This window comes from Macaca fascicularis, chromosome 7 (genome assembly GCF_037993035.2).
Source record: "Macaca fascicularis isolate 582-1 chromosome 7, T2T-MFA8v1.1".
Lineage (NCBI taxonomy): Eukaryota > Metazoa > Chordata > Mammalia > Primates > Cercopithecidae > Macaca > Macaca fascicularis.
This window is the reverse complement of record NC_088381.1, coordinates 136,990,865-137,010,256: the sequence shown is the minus strand read 5'-3', so window position 1 is coordinate 137,010,256 and position 19,392 is coordinate 136,990,865. Positions and strand designations below refer to the sequence as shown.

At 40.0% G+C, this 19,392-nt stretch overlaps 1 protein-coding gene and 1 pseudogene across 10 annotated transcripts in view; one reads left to right on the top strand and one right to left on the bottom strand.

The window, feature by feature from the left end:
* DCAF5 (DDB1 and CUL4 associated factor 5) overlaps positions 1-19,392 on the top strand; it is a 109,592-nt gene that overhangs the window by 53,287 nt on the left and 36,913 nt on the right. For all 10 annotated transcript variants that reach the window (XM_073997610.1, XM_005561593.5, XM_015453919.4 and 7 more), the window contains exon 6: positions 10,404-10,617. In XM_073997610.1, the coding sequence (XP_073853711.1) occupies positions 10,404-10,617 (214 nt within the window). The remainder of the gene's footprint in view (positions 1-10,403; positions 10,618-19,392) is intronic.
* LOC102130533 (ATP-dependent RNA helicase DDX18 pseudogene) lies at positions 16,974-18,961 on the bottom strand (annotated as a pseudogene).

Below are 19,392 nucleotides of genomic sequence, written 5' to 3'. Positions count from 1 at the left end.
AGGCAGAGGTTGCAGTAAGCTGAAATCACACCACTGTACTCCAGTCCGGGTGACAGAATGAGATTTTGTCTCAAAAAAAAAAAAAAAAAAAAGTTATAGTAAACTAAGGCTAATTATTGCAGAAAGAAAAATATTTTAAAATAAATGTAGTGTAGCCTAAGTGTATAATATTCATATAGTCTGTGGTGGTAGTGTACAGTAATGTCCTAGGCCTTCACATTCACTCATCACTCACTCACAGACTCACCCAGAGCAACTTCCAGTCCTGCAAGCTCTGTTCATGGTGGATACCCTATACAGGTGTACCATTTTTTAAAATCTTTTATACTGTATTTTTACTGTGCCTTTTAAATGTTTAGATATGTTTAGATACACAAATACTTACCCATTGTGTTACAGTTGCCTATGGCATTCGGTGTTCTGTATAATAACATATGTTAACATGCTGTACAGGTTTGTAGCCTAGGTTATATCACATAGCTGGGGTGTATAGTAGGCTATACCATCTAGGTTTGTGTAAATACTCTCTATAATGTTTATACAACAAAATTGCCTAACAACACATTTTGTAGAACATATTCCTGTCATTAAGCTGATGCATGACTGTATTAACATATCCAGATTTATCTTCTTTTGCCAGTTAAGAATTTGAGTCAATCCTTTGACTCTCTGTTGCGTCAGCTCAGGTTTTTCTTCCAGGAAGTCTTTTGTGACTACTGCCACTCCTGTCTCCCCAGTAGAGGGCAGTTATTCTGCCTCTGTCTTCTCATGGCACATCTTCTCCTTATTACAGCACTGTTCATGGAAACTGTAACATCTTTGAATCCATGCGCCTGGCGCAGTGCCTAAGATAGTCAGCAGGCATTCAGTAAATATTTAAATGAATGTATGCATGAATAAATGAATTACTGAATCGTAGGGAAGGGTGTAAGGTGAATGACTTACATGAATCCCTCTGGCCCTGATGCCTTGCGCTCTGATGCTGTTCTTTTTAATGGGTGGAATAATCCATCTCCACAGCGTATTCTGTGAAATCTTGTTGAACCAAGAAGCAGAAAAAACTTGCTTCTCCTATTTTGACTGCTTGATTGTGTGGTCAGGGCCAAGTCATATAATTACTCAGGACCTTGGTCTTCTCCAGTGTAACATAGGTTGATGTTACCCACACTATTTTATAGGTTTATTTTAAGGATTAGATGATACGATATACATGAAAACATTTTGGAAATTAAATTTAATGAAGAACTTGTTGCTTCTTCAGGGGTATCTATCTTGATATAGTCCCTTCAGTGAATTCTTTGTAGTTTGAACTTTCTATTTTGTGATTCCAGGTTTGACCTTACGTTTTATGTGTTGGGAGTCACATATTTTAGATAGGGACTTCTTAGTATACTCTCAATAATAATCTTGGCTTCTTTTACCCATGAATTTGCCCATGTATAGAAGACTTTCCAAGAACACTGCTAATGTTTCTGGATTATGCATAAAATACTTGTGTGTTTTTAATCTGTTTTCTATTCTGATCACTTAACTTTGCCATTTATTTATGGATACTTTGGAAGTGGGATGGTGGATCGGTAGAAAGAAATAAAACAGTGTAGTTTCAGACCTGACTTGGTGACTATGTCCAATGCTAACCAAGGGAAGCTTGTTTAGTATCTAGAAACCTACCAAAGGAGGGATATTATTTGTCCTCATTGAGAAGGTGGTAAGGGACACTAAGATTTTCAGAATCCTTTGAAAATTTTCATTTGATTTAATTAATATTTAATTAGTATTATATGGATTTAAAATAACGACTGAATTTCAAGTTTAGCATTTGTACCAGAATCCTATGGGTCAGTTTATTATGTGAAGTTTCCATTAAGAGGCTCTCTAAATTCCCTATTCTCATACTTTTCTCAAAGCTTTCTTCCATGGACCCTTTTTAAAAGAGGGAGTATATGTGAGAAGACATTTCCTTCTGATTATAGAAGAAGTTTATATTCATTGTAGAAAAACTTGGAAAATAAAATGAAAGCTATAAGGAAAATAAAAATGACCGAAGTTCTATAGTCTAGTTAATATATCTTCTTATTAATATCTGTATATCCATCAACATGTACAGTATATCACTACCTATTTTTGAACATAATTGTGTGGGACATATATTTAATACCTGCTGAATTCACTGGTCACTTTCTGAAATATGATAGATGAATCTACTTTCTTTTAACTTGTAATTGACTTCCTTTTAAAGCTTAATTATTAATTTTTTTTAACTTCTTTTCTGCAAATATCAGAAACTTGGTTTTGTTTTGTTTTTTTTTAATGTTATTTTATTCTTTGAGACAGTGTCTTATTCTGCTACCCAGGCTGCAGTGCAGTGGCTCAGTTGATCCTCCCACCTCAGCCTCCTGAGTAGCTGGTACTACAGGCATGTGCCAGCATGCTCGGCTAATTTTTGTATGGTTTTTTTTGTAGAGACGGGGTTTCACTTTGTTGCCCAGGCTGGCCTCGAACCCCTGAGCTCAAGCAGTTATCTTGCTTGAGCCTCCCAAAGTGTTGGGATTACAGGCATGAGCCACCATGCCCAGCCAGGAACTGCTTTAAAGTCTAAGATATAATTAATATACTTGTTTACCTGTTAAATTATCTTGTTGGACCCTTACATGATTAGCACATGGATGAATTTAACTCACTTAAAGGATGTATGGTGGCATCATGGCTTCATGTGAGATGTAGAGACCTGGATGGTCATTGACAAATCACTGTGGACCACAGATCTGCACCTATGCGCCTATGTAGGACTTTGACTCAGATGCTTTCCAAGCCTCCTGCTATTTATCTGATTTTATGCTGCTCTGCTGCTTGCCTCTCAAGATCAGGTTTCATGGGTAGACAAATGTCAAGAGCCATGTGAATCTCAATGGAGCCTGTTTTTACTTTGTTAGTGTGTGTGTGTATGTGTGTGTTTGTTTTGAGACAGAATCTCACTCTGTCGCCAGGCTGGAGTGCCGTGGTGCAATCTCTACTCACTGCAACCTCCGCCTCCCGGGTTCAAGTGATTCTTCTGCCTCAGCCTCCCAAGTAGCTGATACTACAGGTGCGCACCACCACACCCAGCTAATTTTTAAAATTTTTAGTAGAGACTGGGTTTCACCATGTTGGCCAGGATGATCTCAATCTCTTGACCTCATGATCTGTGTGCCTCGGCCTCCCAAAGTGCTGGGATTACAGGCATGAGCCACTGCACCAGGCCTGTTAGTTTCGTTTTAAAAATGTTTTAAGTCAGTGTTTTTCAAACTGCTGCTTATGATCTATTACATTGTTCATTCAACAGCTGATTATCAAATGCCTATTGTCTGGCACTGTTTAAGTATGAGATACACAAAGAAAAGATATAGAAGCTAATCATCTAGTGGGAAAAGACAAACAGGAAACAAAATAAATATGTAAAAATACATGGTATATAAGATGGTGATTGATGCAGTAGAGGAAAATGAAGTGGATCAGGGAGGAAGCATTGGAGAAGTTATATTTCTGCATAAGGTGTCAGGAAAGGCCTAACTGAGGATACTTGAATAAAGAGCTAATGAATGAACCATGCTCAGACCTAGGGAGGAACATTCTAGGCTGCAGGATCTGTAAGTACTACAGCTCTGCAGCAGAAGCATGCCTGGCATGTTCTAGGAGCAGTTAAGAGGCACCATGTGGTTGAAGTTGAATAAGGTCCTAGGAGGTGGGGTCAGAGACATAAAGGATGAGGGTAGGGGTATTGTCTAGGGCCTTGCTGGCATTGTAAGGAATTTGGTTTTTACTCTAGTTGAAATGGGGAGCCACTGGAGGGTTTTCAGCAAAAGAATGATAGGATTAGATTCATGGTTCAGCATCTCCTCTGCCTGCTTTGTTAAGGATAAACTGAAGCATGGGCCAAAATGAAAGCAGAGACAAGCAGGAAGCTCTTTCAATAATCCAGTGGGTGGCCAGGCATGGTGGCTCATGCCTGAAATCCCAGCACTTTGGGAGACTGAGGCGGGCAGATCACTTGAGGTCAGTAGAGTTCAAGACCAGCTTGGTCAACATGGCAAAATGCTGTCTTTACTAAAAATACAAAAATTAGCTAGGCATGGTGGTGCCGCCTATAATCCCAGCTACTCGGGAGGCTGAGGCAGGACAGTCACTTGAACCCGGGAGGCAGAACTTGCAGTGAGCCAAGATTGCACCATTGCACTCCAGCCTGGGCGACAAAGTGAGACCCTGTCTCCAAAAATAATAATGATAATAATCCAGTGGGTGATGAAATCAATTTAGATGGTCACAAGTACTTCTTAAATAAAAGTACACAATAGAGGCCAGGCATGGTGGCTCACACCTGTAATCCCGGCACTTTGGGAGACCGAGGCAGGCAGATCACGAGGTCAGGAGATCGAGACCATCCTGACTAACACGGTGAAACCCCCTCTCTAATAAAAATACAAAACAATTAGCCGGGCGTGGTGGCCGGCACCTGTAGTCCCAGCTACTCGGGAGGCTGAGGCAGGAGAATGGCGTGAACCCAGGAGGTGGAGCTTGCAGTGAGCCGAGATCGCACCACTGCACTCCAGCCTGGGCGACAGAGTGAGACTCCGTCTCAAAAAAAAAAAAGAAAGTGCATTGCATATAGTAGCTGCTAAGTATTGTTTAATGAATTTATGCTAAATTAATGTGGGTGTAGGAGAATACAGTATAAAATGTACTTATTATGAAAGGTTACTATAAAAAATTTTTAAAGCTGTTGTTCTGAGGCATTCATATTATTGCCAACTAGAGGTGATTTTGGTTTTTGGACATGTTCTCAATGAGTGGCTCCTGTATGAAACAAGCTGTTTTCCTGTAATCGTGTCTCATCAGTCAGCAGGTGGAGGGAAGGAGTCTTTCCTTGACCTTTCTCTCTTCTCTTGTTTTCAATTGTTTTTATAAGAGTTCTTTTTAGAAAGTACCAAATCATAATTTTTGTTTTCAGACTCTCTTCTGCTTAGGAATTTTTTTCAGACTTTTCTTCTTTCCTCTTCAGCATTCCTGTAGCTTTGTGGCCTTGTCACCTAATACTCAGTGCACCCACCCCAACTTCTTGTCTTGCCATCACAGACTGTCCGTTTACCTGCATATCTTCCTACTCCCTCCTTCGGCACTGTTACTGTTGCTGTAGCAACTGCCATCTCAGTGTCCCTCCTTCCCCTTGCTTTTTTCCTTCTTGCCAACCACTGTTCATTGAACTCTTCCCAGTTTTATGCACTGTGAGGTCAGGGCTGATACTACGTAAGATGAAGATTAAATGGCTGTTTATGAAAATTGTTATTTCACCAGCTTTTGGGTAGAGAGGGGTTTTGAATAAACCAGGCCATCTGATAAATGACGAAATGTTGAGTCCCTTATTTTGTGGAAAGTCATGATAATAAATCTGTTATTATACTGCTTCTTAATTCACTTTGAGATCTTGGTTGGTTCTGTGGGGCTTTTGGAACCTGTGGGCCAAAAAAGTTGAAGCGTTCTGGGCTCTAGAACACTTCTTCTCTGGGCACGTTCCTGTTCTGGAAGATGATGATTAGAAACACTGCAAGGCCCGCCATCCATGTGTGCTTCTGAAAGGGCTGGATACGCCATTTGATTATATAAAGATTTCTTTACAGGAATTTAGTCAAGCTTTTCTGCCAACTTCAGTCAAATTTCTGGAGATTCAAAAAGTATACTGAATTCATCTATATATCAAGCCAGAGAAGCCTAGCAGTGAATCATGTTCTGGGGAAAATAAACGTGTTTATTCACAGATCGCAATGTGTCTTTCTTAGGCTGGTTGTCTGACAGTTCTGGGTCTCTCTAGAGAAGTTTCAGTCTTGGGACTGAGGAGTGCATTAGGAAAACAAAAGAGAAAGCCCAGGTTTTTCATCCCCCTTCCAACTCACATAAAATAAATGGTTAAGGGATTACTGGGGCTCTAAACATACTTGAATGCGACCAGTGTGGACTGTGACTCCCTGAACTTGCTCACTCTTTACCTAGTTCTAGTATCTTCTAGGATTTATCATATTCTATGGGTTGTGTTATAGGAAATACAAAACATCCCATATTCCTTATAGGTCATCCTGTCTTAAATCAAACTGGTGGGGAGAGACTTTCTCCCATAGAAAAGACCTTGCTTTTCCCTCTCTGCTTGTGGTATGACACCAGCTGTGATGTCTGTGAGTTAGGACAGTAGTGCCTTGACTCCAAGTATTCCACCGGTCTTATAGAACTTTTACATGCAAACAATGAGGAAATTCATGCCAGTGGCCTTTGGAAAATCTTGTTGGCACCACCAGGTGTACCGTATGGATTAATCATGGATTTATAGTAATCTAGGTCCACAGAGCCTGATCTTGGAAGCTTTTTCAATTCCCTGTGTTGTGCTAGAAGTGATACTCTCAATCACTTTCCCTGGAAACAGCCTTGGCCTGTTTCTCTTGTGTTCCAAATCTTGCCTTGGTCAAGGACTTTTTTAAATGTTCTTTTTACCCCACCAGAGCAATAAAGAAGTCCAATTGAGTGGACTTAAAAAAAAAAAAAAAACAACCAACCCCGCAGGAGAGAGCTTGTGAGGGACATTTTCCTGATGTTCTGAGGCATTCTTGCTTTTCGCCCTGGGTCTTTTGGATCACCTTGGATCACCTTCTACCCTGTTCTTGTTGTGTTTTATAGCAAATCCTTGGATGAAGATAGGTTGGGATAGATGTATTTCATTAATTTTTCTTATAAAGATATTTTTATTTGAACTTGTTAACATGTTTTGCTAGTTCTTGCAATATATTGCTCATCTCATTTGAATGTATTGGTAGCCACTTCTCTGAAGGAGTAGAGACAGTGGCATTTTCATTATCAAGATAAGTGTCCAGAAAGCAAGTCAGGATTGAGGCATTCTTGTTTGTATAGAGGCACCCCTATTTCTTTAAGAGAAAATGAGAAATTAATTCTTCAGGGAATGTGTTGAGGACAGGAATAGAACTCCAATCTGAAAAGGAATTGGAGATCCTTCTGCAAACAGACATGATAATAATCCAGTGGGTGATGAAATCAATTTAGATGGTCACAAGTACTTCTTAAATAAAAAGTACACAATAGAGGCCAGGCACGGTGGCTCACACCTGTAATCCCGGCACTTTGGGAGACCGAGGCAGGCAGATCACGAGGTCAGGAGATCGAGACCATCCTGACTAACATGGTGAAAAAGTGCCTTATGATATGGTTAGCTTTTCTTTGACTTTGATAATTTATCTTTTGTCCACCTTGTTTTCTCTCTACCCCCAACCCCACAAATTCCAAAATGGAATCATGTTTCTCACAGTGTGGTTTGAAAGTCACCTGTATTACAATTAACTGGTGTTGCTGGTAAAATTCAGATACCTGGGCCCACTTTCCAGATTGAATTAGAATATTGTGGGGGGCAGGGGGTGGGAATTCTGAGAATCTACGTTTTTTAAAGTCCTTGATGATTTTTCATGCATCTTACACTTGAAGCCAGAATCTTTGACATCATCTTTGTATCTTGACTATGAGGGCAAACTGCTTCCAAGCTCTGCCTTTCTAGCAAACCAGATCATCCTTATCATTCTCACCAGGAGTGGCCAGCTGCAGACCCCTGCTGATAAATTACAGCAGGTAATGTATGATAATGTAATGATAATGTAACTTACTTTCTGGATTTCAGGTGTCATTCCATCCCTCTGGAAGGAATGGAATTTTGTGACAAAACATGAAGTTTTCAGTGTTGGTGGCTGCTGCTCTTTAAATAGCACCCCTGAACAATCTAGGAGCAAGATTCCTCTGTACTTTCTTTGTGTGAGAGGTTAGAGTTCCCTGCCCAGAAGCATAGGCAAGAGAAAAGTTAGTTACTATCCTGGAGCCCACAACCTAATTCCTGTAGTGTAATCAGACTGCAGATGGTGGGTCAGGGAGCTTGGGTGGAGTTGGGATGGTCCATATGCCATCCTGGGCAGATTCCTCTACAGGCCTGACTAGGCTGGGCAGAGGAAGTTCCTGATAACAGATGGAATGGGTATTTGCCAGAGGCTCTAGCTTTCCTCTCAAGGATGCCTGAGCTGCTGCAAACCCCTGCTGCTATGGCTGGTGAGGCTGGCCAAGTCTCTTTCTGTTGACTCTTGTTTCCACCCCCAACTCCTAGTCAGTCCTACAAATGCTGGTTTATTTGCACACTCCATGCTGATTTTGGATTGAAAGCCTCTCATTGTTTTTGAGTTCAGTGTTTAGATAACACCACATGCCTATCGCAGCCAGGGCACCCTGTAAAGGAAATGCCTGGTCTCTAACAGTCCTGTCATTCATTTTATGTATGCGAGTGAGTGTGGTCTGTGTTTCGGACCATTATAAGAGCATTTCTCTGCAGGGATTACTACTTGGGGCCTGCAGGGATACGGGGCCCCTCCTTGATGTCTGGAATTCTAGGGGTGGTTTTCTAAGTCTTCCCTCTTTCCTTTCATTCCAATCCTAACAGGGTTACAGGTTGTTTTGCCCAAGGCTTGTTTCCACACATAGCTGCAGTACCAGAGCATTCCTTCCTTTGGTGAGAAGACTGCTTTGGGGGACACAGGACTGACTGGGGCTGGTGTTGGTACAGGCTGTTTTTGTGACCAAGCTAGGTTGGCAGCTGCCTCTGTACTGTGGTTTCAGGGCTTCCCTTCCCATAGGATAGGATAGCTCTTTTCTTGTCCACTTAATTTTCCCCACCATTCTCTTGGCAAAAAAAGAAAATATGTTATCTTCATTCAGTATTAACTTTCTTCTGGTAATATATAGCTCTTTTTTCATTTGGTACAATGCAATTAAAACTTCTTTAAAATGTTTCAAATAAATCTGTTAGGCTCTAATTTAGTTGTCTTGAGGCCCTTTTCAGGTCTGTGATTCTCTAGAATTTATAAACTTTTTTCTCTAAATCTACTGGGATCACTACCTATCCATGACAGTAATGTCTGCATGAGACAGAGTGAGTTCTAATGTGGCACTTGTTCTACAGTGTCCCCAACATATATACTTAACTTCACTTTCCTACCAGTAATTCAGTGCTCCAAAAATTAACCCAAAATACAAAAGAAAACTTGGTTTTGACATGGACTATGAGCATTCATCTCTCTGTAATAAAATAGTGATCCTGACTGCCTGAAAGATCGCACTTACCACTCCCCACAACCTTTAAAAGTTAGTACTGTATATACTTGTTAATGTTCATGGCCATCCTGGTTCACTGTAATATTGAAAGTACGTTCTGAGTCATCAAAAGAAATTATTTAGAACCATACTGTGTGAAACTTTTTTAAAAATGTGAATCTTATGAAACTATGGAAGAATATTAGGTGAACCAGAACATAGTACTCTTTAGTGAAGCTAGATAAATGAAGTTCTATGTATTAACCAAAGTATGTTTTAACACTACATATCAATTTGTGGGGAATTGTAAGGAAAACAAGTCATTTTCCTTTTCTAATTGTTGCACTCCTTGCTCTGCATTTAAATTTAAGAATTGTCTTTAATACTTATTCTCTAATCATGCTATATAGAATATAAAAATTCTCCATGAACACATTAAAAATTCAAAATAAAGTAATAAAATGATTATGATTGAAAAATTATCCATTATAAACAATAAAGTTTCTATTGTTCATTTTTTTTAGACAGGGTCTTGTTCTCTCACCCAGGCTGGAGTGCAGTGGCGTGACCATGGCTCACTGCAGCTTCAGCCCCCTAGGCTCAAGTGACACTCCCTCCTCAGCCTCCTGAGCAGCTGGGACTACAGGCACATGCCACCATGCCTGGCTAATTTTTTTATTTTTTTGTAGAGACAAAGTCTCATTATGTTGCCAGGGCTGGTCTCAAACTCTTGGGCTCAAGTGATCCTCCTGCCTCAGACTCCCAAAGTGCTGGGATTATAGGCATGAACCACTGTACCCAGCCTATTGTTTTTGCTGATGGTTCTTGTATCTCTAATATGAAGGATGAATATATTGCTTAAACACCATCCGTGACTACCCAGTTAGAGTGGATGCAACCCACTTCTCAGGGTCTTGACGAGTATGTTTTCAGTTGTGCAGTTAGCTTGGGTAAACAAAATCATTATTTTAATATGTCTCTTCTTTCAAGATGTTTGTTATCCTTTTCTTGTAAATTTACTGGTAATTCATCTTTTGGAGACTGAGAAAGAGAACTGACAATTGAAGTAAATTGTTTTAAAGTAACCAAGGAAGCGTTGCTACCCTCATTTTTCTAGCCACTGCATAGAAATATCCTTTTGCTGAAATTCAGCTGTACAAGCTTGACAGGAGGTCCTAGGCAAATGTGTTTTTCAGATTCTTGTCTGGTCTATCTCATGCCTGATTTCTGTGCCTTGTGCCTTCCAGTTCTCTCCTGCGCTATGGTGGAAACCTGTCCCTCCAAAGTGCCATGAGTGTACGATTCAACAGCAACGGGACGCAGCTCTTGGCCCTGAGGCGGCGCCTGCCCCCTGTGCTCTATGACATCCATTCCCGCCTGCCTGTGTTTCAGTTTGACAATCAGGGTTACTTCAATTCATGCACCATGAAAAGCTGCTGTTTTGCAGGAGATCGTGACCAGGTAAGTGCTGTCTGCCTCCTGCATCTCACACTCATGCTTTTCTCTCTGATTGTTCTTTCTATACTAGTCTTTATTTCTCATTAGCATTATGTCAGGTAGAAACAATTAAGGGGAAATAGTGAGTGCCTGACTTAATAATAGTGAGGTGTTCTGACTTAATAATAGTGAGTTTCTTCATCAAGGCTGCCACTGGGTATATACAAGGCACACACCATAAACCAAGGCTGGCCACGATATGGTTCTGAGCCACCTAGCTCTGCCAAGTTTGTGAACAGATTTTAAGATTCTAAGAATGTGCCATTTCAGAAGAAAGGAGGGAATCCATGGAAAATTAGCCTGCTGGGGAGAGAGACATTAAAAAAAAGAAACCAATAAAACACAATGATGAATGAAACACCCTAAGTACCATCCAAAAGACATGTATCTTGAATGGCCTCTTGGGATGGCATCTTTTTGTTGGATGAAATGGGGTAAGCAGCTTTGTTTGAGAGGGAGCCAGATGCTGACTCTTTTTCTTTTTACTGCCAGCATCACAACTGGAAATGGAGAGCCCAAGCTGTGAGTTTCCAGCCTTTTCTCAGTCTCACTAGGAATGGAGATGCTGATGTTGACTTAAAGCTGGCAGCTTAAGAATACACTTGGCATTCTTGCACCTTTCTGTCTTGGCCATAGAAGTTCTGAATTGTCAGTGACCAGTTGGGCTGGTCTGGGTCACAAGCCAAGGAAAGACAAATGCGAAGAAAGACAAATCTAAGGAAAGGTTGATCAAATAAACAAACAGGATTTTTTATTCTCAAGCACAACAAATCTTATTGCTACTTCACATATAGATTGGGAAAAAGAAAAACCTTAGTCTCTTGCTAATGCTTAGTGTTCTTATCTTTGGGTCAATGAACTATGTCAAATTTTGAGTTAACAATTCTTATATGTTGTACCCCACCTCTTTAGAGCTATTTTTGGCATAAAAGAAATATAAAAGAGGCATAAAAGAAAAATTTCTTTGAGAAACTGGCAAAACCTTGCTTTTTGAAGTAAAAGCTAGGATTTTTCTCCCTAGATGGGGGTTGCTGGAGTCTTCCTAATGTCATAGTTTAAGGATTAGTAGATGTAGTAGGAACCGAATAAATGCCTGTTGAATTGTCTTGCGTGTAGATAGATGAGAATGTTCTTTTAAGTTTTCTGAACTAGAGATTTCCCCTCTTTATATAAATAGAGACCATATATCCAAATTCAGAATTTATACTCATGTTGGAGTCTTAGGGCCTACTTAGCTGAGATCCATACTGGAGACCACTAGGTGGCTTCACTGATGTCTCCTTGGGGAGGCCACAGTACCTGAATGACTTAATTTGTATATGCCTGTATGGCACTGCAGGGAATTTGTTTCTTGGGTGGGAAGAAACAGTTTCTAGAGGCGATCAGACTCACGATAGAACAGATATGCAGAATGGTTGATTTAGCTTTGTCTGGCTGTGGAAATGACAATCACATCTCTCCCTCTCTTCCTTTTTTCCTTCCTTCTTCTTTGCTTTTGTTGATTTTCCATATTTTATCAACAACTTATGCATGTAATTCTTGTTTTGTTGAATAATAGAACATGCAGTGAAGATGATATTCATAGTTTATTAGGCTTTATTTCCAAAAACTAGAGGCTGAGGGAAAGGTGATTTTCTTCAGGTTGTATTTAGCAGCCAAAGCCTGTCTTCATGGACCTTAGAAGACCCAGAACAAAGACCTCTAGCCAACATGTAAGCACCTAGACCATGGTTTCCCATCCTTATCATTGTTAACATTTTGGCTAGATAGTTCTTTGTTGTGTGGGGCTGTCCTATGCATTATGAGATGGTTAGCAGTATCCCTAGCCTGTCTCTACTAGATGCCAGTAATATCATCCTAAGTTATCCTCCAGGCAACCAAAAATGTCTCCGGACATTGTCCCCTGGGGGGAAAATTGCCCCTGGTTGAGAACCTGTGATCTGGATTATAATTACCTATTTTGCTCAGAGGCATTGGGGCAGGTATTGTCATAGGCAGAGCCACAGAAGGTATTTTGTGATAGTCCTAGGTATATACATCAAATATATCATTGTTTCTGCCTTTCAGTTTATATATAATCATAAAAATATTGAATGGCTTTTGATTTTTCTCTATTTAGATTTGACTAATTTATTATTTGTGACTTATGTCCTGTGGGAAGAGTTTATGGGTATTTTATTCTCTCTGACAAACAAGACTTCTTTTTGGCTGGGATAAGTGGTTTTTCTTGAAAGAAGATGCGAAGTCATTGAATCTAACTTTGGATCAGTTAACAGAGTTAAAGTCTTAAAAGTCTGTTCATATTCCCAAAATAGTTAGAGGTATATAAAATACAGAGATTTGTGCTTGGCTTTTTTGTTGACTCCTTAGGGACTAAGAAATGTGGCTAATTCATCAATGTCTTGTCTCCAAATCCTGGCACACAGTGAGAACACAATAAAAATTTGTTGAAGTAAATATTGAATACTTTTGTCAATGTGTGGTATTTAGCTTTGTGGGCCTAAGTCTTCTCTAACTGTAAATCAGGATTGATAAGTATGATTTTTCCTGTTCAACTTCCAGGGGCCTGGAAAGATGGATGAATTAAATAATTCATCCAATTAGGAGGATGAATTAAATAATGGATTTATAGTGAAACTAATCTGCTGAACTTATAGTTTTTTCAAGTGTTGAACAAGAGGTCAGTCTTACTGTCCCAGTCCTAGAACATGTCTCAAAGGTGATTTTTAGACTCTGACTTTCCACACTCAGGGATAAGGCAGCAGTTGTCACAGTTACAGTATGACCTGCAGGACTGACATGTATATTGTTTGATGAGTCTAGACAGAATCTTGTTTTCTGCTTTCAATTTCCAAAGCCTGCCTTTTCCTTATATTGGGCTTTATATTTGACCTCATTCCTGTATGCTCTGAGAACACCCACAGCCTGAGGCTCTGTGTTCTGGAACTCTTCATTTAGTCATAGGCTGGGTAACCATCCCAGACAGGAATCTGAGAATTTCCATAATAGGAATGAACGTGGATAAGAAAAGCAGTAAGAGATCCTATTTATCTGAGACAGTCATCTGGCTTTTAATTATGAGATTATTCAGTCCATACAGATGGACCCAGATATTGTTCAGAGTATGTGTACTTCTTTTTAAACTATCATTAGTCTCAAAATAAAATTAATGTTTCAAGAAATTAGACTTGTGGAATAAAGTGTGAAATATCTAGGCCTCCTTTGTGTCTCCCTAATGCTCACTGCCACCCCTGTAGATGAATTCTAATTATAGAGCTATTAGAGATCATATTGTACAAACCTTTTCTTTTACAGATGAGTAAACTGAGTCTCAGAGAGGTCACAAGTCACAACACATGTAAGTTTGTAGGCAAACCAGGGCTAGAACCCAGATTTTTGGGCTCTCAGTAGAGACCCCTTTTCGCTGTACAAATGATCACAACTTGTTGCAGACAGGAGCAAGACAGGCAGCAAAAAATAAGTGAATTGGGCTGGGAGTAAACATTAAAGAGTGATGGGGACTATGGAGAGCCCACATCCCATCTAAATGGGTCAACTTCTACATAGCTTTAGCCCATTGTTGCCAGGGTTTCTGATTTTTTTCAAGAGAAGACAGAAATAAGGATTTTTACGTGAGGTCTCTTGGTTTTAAAATATTACAACAAATTCATGCTTTATTGTATAGATGAAACAAATCTGTACACCATACCTATTCTGCTGTAGATCCACCAGTTTGAAACCTTTGTGCTTCATTCAGCAAGACATTTTTTCTCATGTTTAGTGCCATGGACTGTCACTAACTCACCGAGACAAGTTCCTTTTTCCTGCTTCCTACCGAAGGCTTCCTAACTTCATGTCTTTTTTCTCGCTCCATCTTTTAAATTATGAGAGCATGTATTTACTGAGCATTTACTGTGTGCCTGATGCTCTGATAGATACATTCACATAACATTGCCAGATAGTACCCTCTTTGAGATTTGCACTCAAAGCCCTGTATACAATCTGTCTTCCCCCCCTTTTGGCTACAAATACATAGTTTGTTTCTTTCTAGTGTATTATAATTATTCAAGTTTGATAACTTCTAGCATCAGATCAGGTGACCATAGTGACATCAAGTTGGCTGGGTATCAACAGAAGCAATTAGCCTTAACTAAAGGCTTACATTTTTTTATTTTATTTTATTTTATTTTATTTTATTTTATTTTATTTTATTTTATTTTATTTTATTTTATTTTTTTAAAGCAAGCCTACCTTCTAGTCTTGCAATATAGTGGGAAATCTTGCAGTAAAACAGCATTCCTTTCCTTGGAGGCTGCCTGAGCCCAAAGGTGGTTCTTGCTTTCACTTCCTACTTGGATTTTTGTTTTGTTTTCTCCTGGAAGCCTGACTGGGTACATTCTGTCTTCTAAGCTTCATACACTTCTCTACATACTCAGTGAGCCAGTCTCTTAATAGGGTTAAAAAAGAATGCCAGTGTTCTACCTGCTGGCTTTTCTGGCATGCACGTATAAGACAGCACTTGGCTCTTGTTCCTTCTCTTTCACAATTCCTTAAATGGCTCTTGTCCTAGATTGTGAGTCCAGTAGAATGGCTGAGGCTTCTGGTAAGCAAGTCTTTCAGGCTAGCAGGCTTGTTTGCCTGGAAATGGACAGTTTGATCATTTAAAATATTTCTTGCTTTAGTCTCATATGATGCCTGGTCTAATAGTCCCTACATCTTGCTGAAAGTAGGATGTACACGAAAGGAGAAAGTATAGTAAGATTTTCTTGAAACGACTGAGCACTGGAGTACCTGAGCACTAGGATCTGTTATACTGGTCTTTTGAACTTGATAGATGGCAAAGCCCCAAAAATCGTGATCATGAAATCATCTTGTCCCATCCCCTGGAGGAAAGAGCTGACTTGTACCCTATGAGTCCAACAAAACGGCCTTGGATAAATGGCCTCCCTCAGACATTACATCACCACTCAACCTCTCTGTGTTGATATTATATGGGTATAGCCGAGGTGTGGAATGCACCAGTAAGTACTCTGTAGGCCAGAGAGGCCCTGTAAAGTTATAACTTTGCCTTTTTTTTTTTTTTTTTTAATAACTCCATGCACCCCTGATTAAGCCCACTTTTGGGCCTGGCATGCCATATGTTCTCCTTTATCTGAGATAAAGATATACTTTTAATGAGGGAAATTCAACCCTTGGTTTCTATCCTTTGATTTGTTGTGATTTTAGGCTACTCTTTTTTTTTTTTTCATCTCCTTGCCATTTATATCTTACATATTTTTAGCCCTTTAACTTGTAAAGCATGTTCACATCCACTGTTATATTTTTTGTTGTTGTTGTTTGTTTGTTTGTTTTTAGACGGAATCTTGCTCTGTCACCCAGACTGGAGTGCAGTGGCTCCACCTAGGCTCACCGCAACCTCCGCCTCCCAGGTTCAAGCAATTCTCGTGCCTCAGCCTCCGGAGTAAATGGAATTACAGGCACATGCCACCATGCCTGGCTAATTTTTTGTGTTTTTAGTAGAAACGGGGTTTCACCATGTTGGCCAGACTGGTCTCGAACTCCTGACCTCAAGTGATCCACCCGCCTCAGCCTCCCAAAGTGCTGGGACTACAGGCATGAACCACAACACCCAGCCCACTATTATATTTGAATGCTCCCAGCAACCTTTGGGTGCAATTGGACAGGTTTTATCCTCACATGAAACTGAGGCCGACAGTAGTGTGAAACGGCGAATTGAATTGTTAGCAAAACCAGGACTAGACTCAGTTTCTTGTTTTTGACTGTACCCTCTTGCTCATAGGCATGCTGCCCGCTGTGTTATAGAGATCAAGCAATGATATGATCTGGTGAGGAAGAACTGAACACAGAATGTGGCAGAAGAATTCCTTGTATGTCTTGTTTAGAGAGTGAATGTTTTAGGAAACTTTTTTTGAGGAAGAGGGCAGACTTTCTGTTTTGTAAAGAGAAGGTAGAGGGAATATAACTTTTTTTTAAAAGGTGCAAAAATAATTAAAACAGTAACATACATTTGTGTGTATGAGGGAGGGATATTTAAAATTAAAATATTATGTCGTCACAAGAAAGACCAGATATTCCTTACTCTGCCCTTGGGCAACCAAGAAAATTAAAGCCTGTTTTATATCCCAAAAATAAAAGAGAAACTTGATAGAAGTAACAGTGCTCAGTGCTTGCAACCAAAGTCAATTTATACTCTTGTTAGATGAGTCCAAATTCTAAAGGCTACAAAAATCCTATTAAATCAAGGGGGTAAAAGAATCATTTTAGGACAAAGTTATTCAAGATGAAAGAAAGGCATATCTTCAGTGAGAGAACTGCCTACTGTTGGATACTTTCTTGCTAATGTGTTTAAAGATTTTGGACTTCTCAACTTTCTTGGTTTTCTGGTAGCCAAATCCACCACTGCCTACTCGCTTTTTCTGCTCGCCTTCATTGCTGTTGACATTCAGATCAGCAAAGGGAGGCACCTTGAAACCAAATGATAGAGTAACTTGAGGCAAATTGAAGTTATTAACATTAAAGATCTGTTTCAGAGAATGGGAATCATAGGCTTGTATGTATGATTTTTATGTTTCCTGGGCTGACTTGTGAAGAAAGTAGTTCTTTTCAAGCTGAGACTGAATGTCAGAAATTTTAGACCAGAAAAAGTCAAATTCACTTGACGGAACCTTGGATTGTTTCAAGTAGTGAAGAAAACCCAATTCTTCTGGGTGCAAAATGAGCAAGGCATGCCCTCTCCCATTTAGGCCTCTGGCTGTTCTACCCACATGGTGAATATTATTCCTTAGAGTCATCCAGAGGGTCATACTGAACAATCCAATCGACTTCAGTAATGTCCAGTCCTCTTGCTGTCACATCTGTACACAATAGTGTTCCCGAATCTGCATTGCAGAACTGGAAGAATGTGGTTGTATGCTTATTTTGCTTTTGCTTTCCATGAATGGCCAAGATGGGCAAATCAATGTAGTTCAGCAACTCATAGTGGTATTTCACAGACATACAAGATGAAAAGAAGGCCATCAGCTTATTTTTTTTGGTTCTTCTTAAGGAATGTAAAGAGCAGAAGGAATCTCTTTTCAGAAGGACAAACAACATATCCCTGCTCAAGACCATCCACTGTTGCATTAGCTGTGTTATCAACACCAGCATACAATGGCTCCTTTTTCAGAGAAATCCTTGCCAGGCATTCAACTTTTTGAGTTTGGGTGGCAGAAATAAGCATCGTCTGTCTACGTGTTGGCAAAAGTTTAATAATTTGCTTTAATTCCTCTTCAAACTCAACATCCAAGATACGATCAGCTTCATCGACGACCAGACACTTCAGATTTTTATACATAAACCCTGGGATATTCTGCATATGGTTCAGCAGATGGCCTGGTGTGACCACAAGGATGTTGATCCCGTTAGCAAGTTTCTATGCTTCAGCAGGTCTGTTACTGCCACCCATTATCAACCCATAGGTATGCACGTGGTGAGTCATTAGCTCCTTAAGAACACCAAAAGTTGGCATGGCTAGTTCTCTAGTAGATGAGAGAATAAGGACCCCTGTTCCATTCCTGGGCATGAACTTAAATTTAACAATGAGTTCAGCTGCAGGGATGAGAAAAGCCGGGGGTTTACCACTGACGGTTTTTGTAGCTGCAAGAAGATCCATGCCTTCCAGAAGTGGTCTGATACTTTTATGCTGAATTTCAGTCATGTTTGTAAAACCCATTTCTTTTGTTGCCTTCAGAGTATTTTCATTGACAAGATTACATAGAGAAGCAAATGAAATATCCTCAAAAGCTCCTGTCAGTCCCAGGGGCAGACTGGGCACCTCACTGTCATCTTCATCATTATCTGGCTTCTCCACATTATTTTCTGTTTCTTTAGGAGTCTTGGCACTTTCTTCTTCAGATTCCTCTTTGTTTTCAGTTTTTGCTTTTTTTGTATCCGGTCCAGCATTATTCACCATTTTTCTGTTTTTCTTTTTTGATTCTGAATTAGGAGACTGCATTGCTGCTTCTCCATTGGTTAATACAGTGGATTTCAGGGGAGATGTTTTAACTTTTATATTTTCCACTGCTTCTTGAGACACGTCTCCATTTTGAGCATCTGATAAGCCCACGTTCATAGAATGTTTTGATTTTTTAACCTTTCCACCTCCCATTGTTTCTTCAGACACATCTCTAATTTGAGTTTCTGACAGGGTCAGATTTGAGGCCCCCTGAAACTTTAGGTTCCGCTGCCGCAATTTGAAGTTCCGCTTCTCGATCTTCTTGCGTAGGAGTTTCATCAGCAGGTGAGACATGCTGTCCAAGTAGTGTCTAGACCATGGTGCTACACTGTACAGCTACTCAGTTCCAGAATACAACTTTATTAAATCAGCCGTTTATAACTCTTTTTGAATCCTGTACCTTTTTGAAACTCTAAAAACTATAAACAGTCATCTCTGAAAAATATACACATCTACATTGTTTTCCATATAATAATAAAGTGTTTATGGAACTCTTGAAACCTAGAGGCTCAGGTATTATCAATCCTGGATTAAGATTTTACCTTTGGGGGCCGGGCGCAGTGGCTCAAGCCTGTAATCCCAGCACTTTGGGAGGCTGAGACGGGCGGATCACAAGGTCAGGAGATCGAGACCATCCTGGCTAACATGGTGAAACCCCGTCTCTACTAAAAAAATACAAAAAACTAGCCGGGCGAGGTGGCGGACGCCTGTAGTCCCAGCTACTC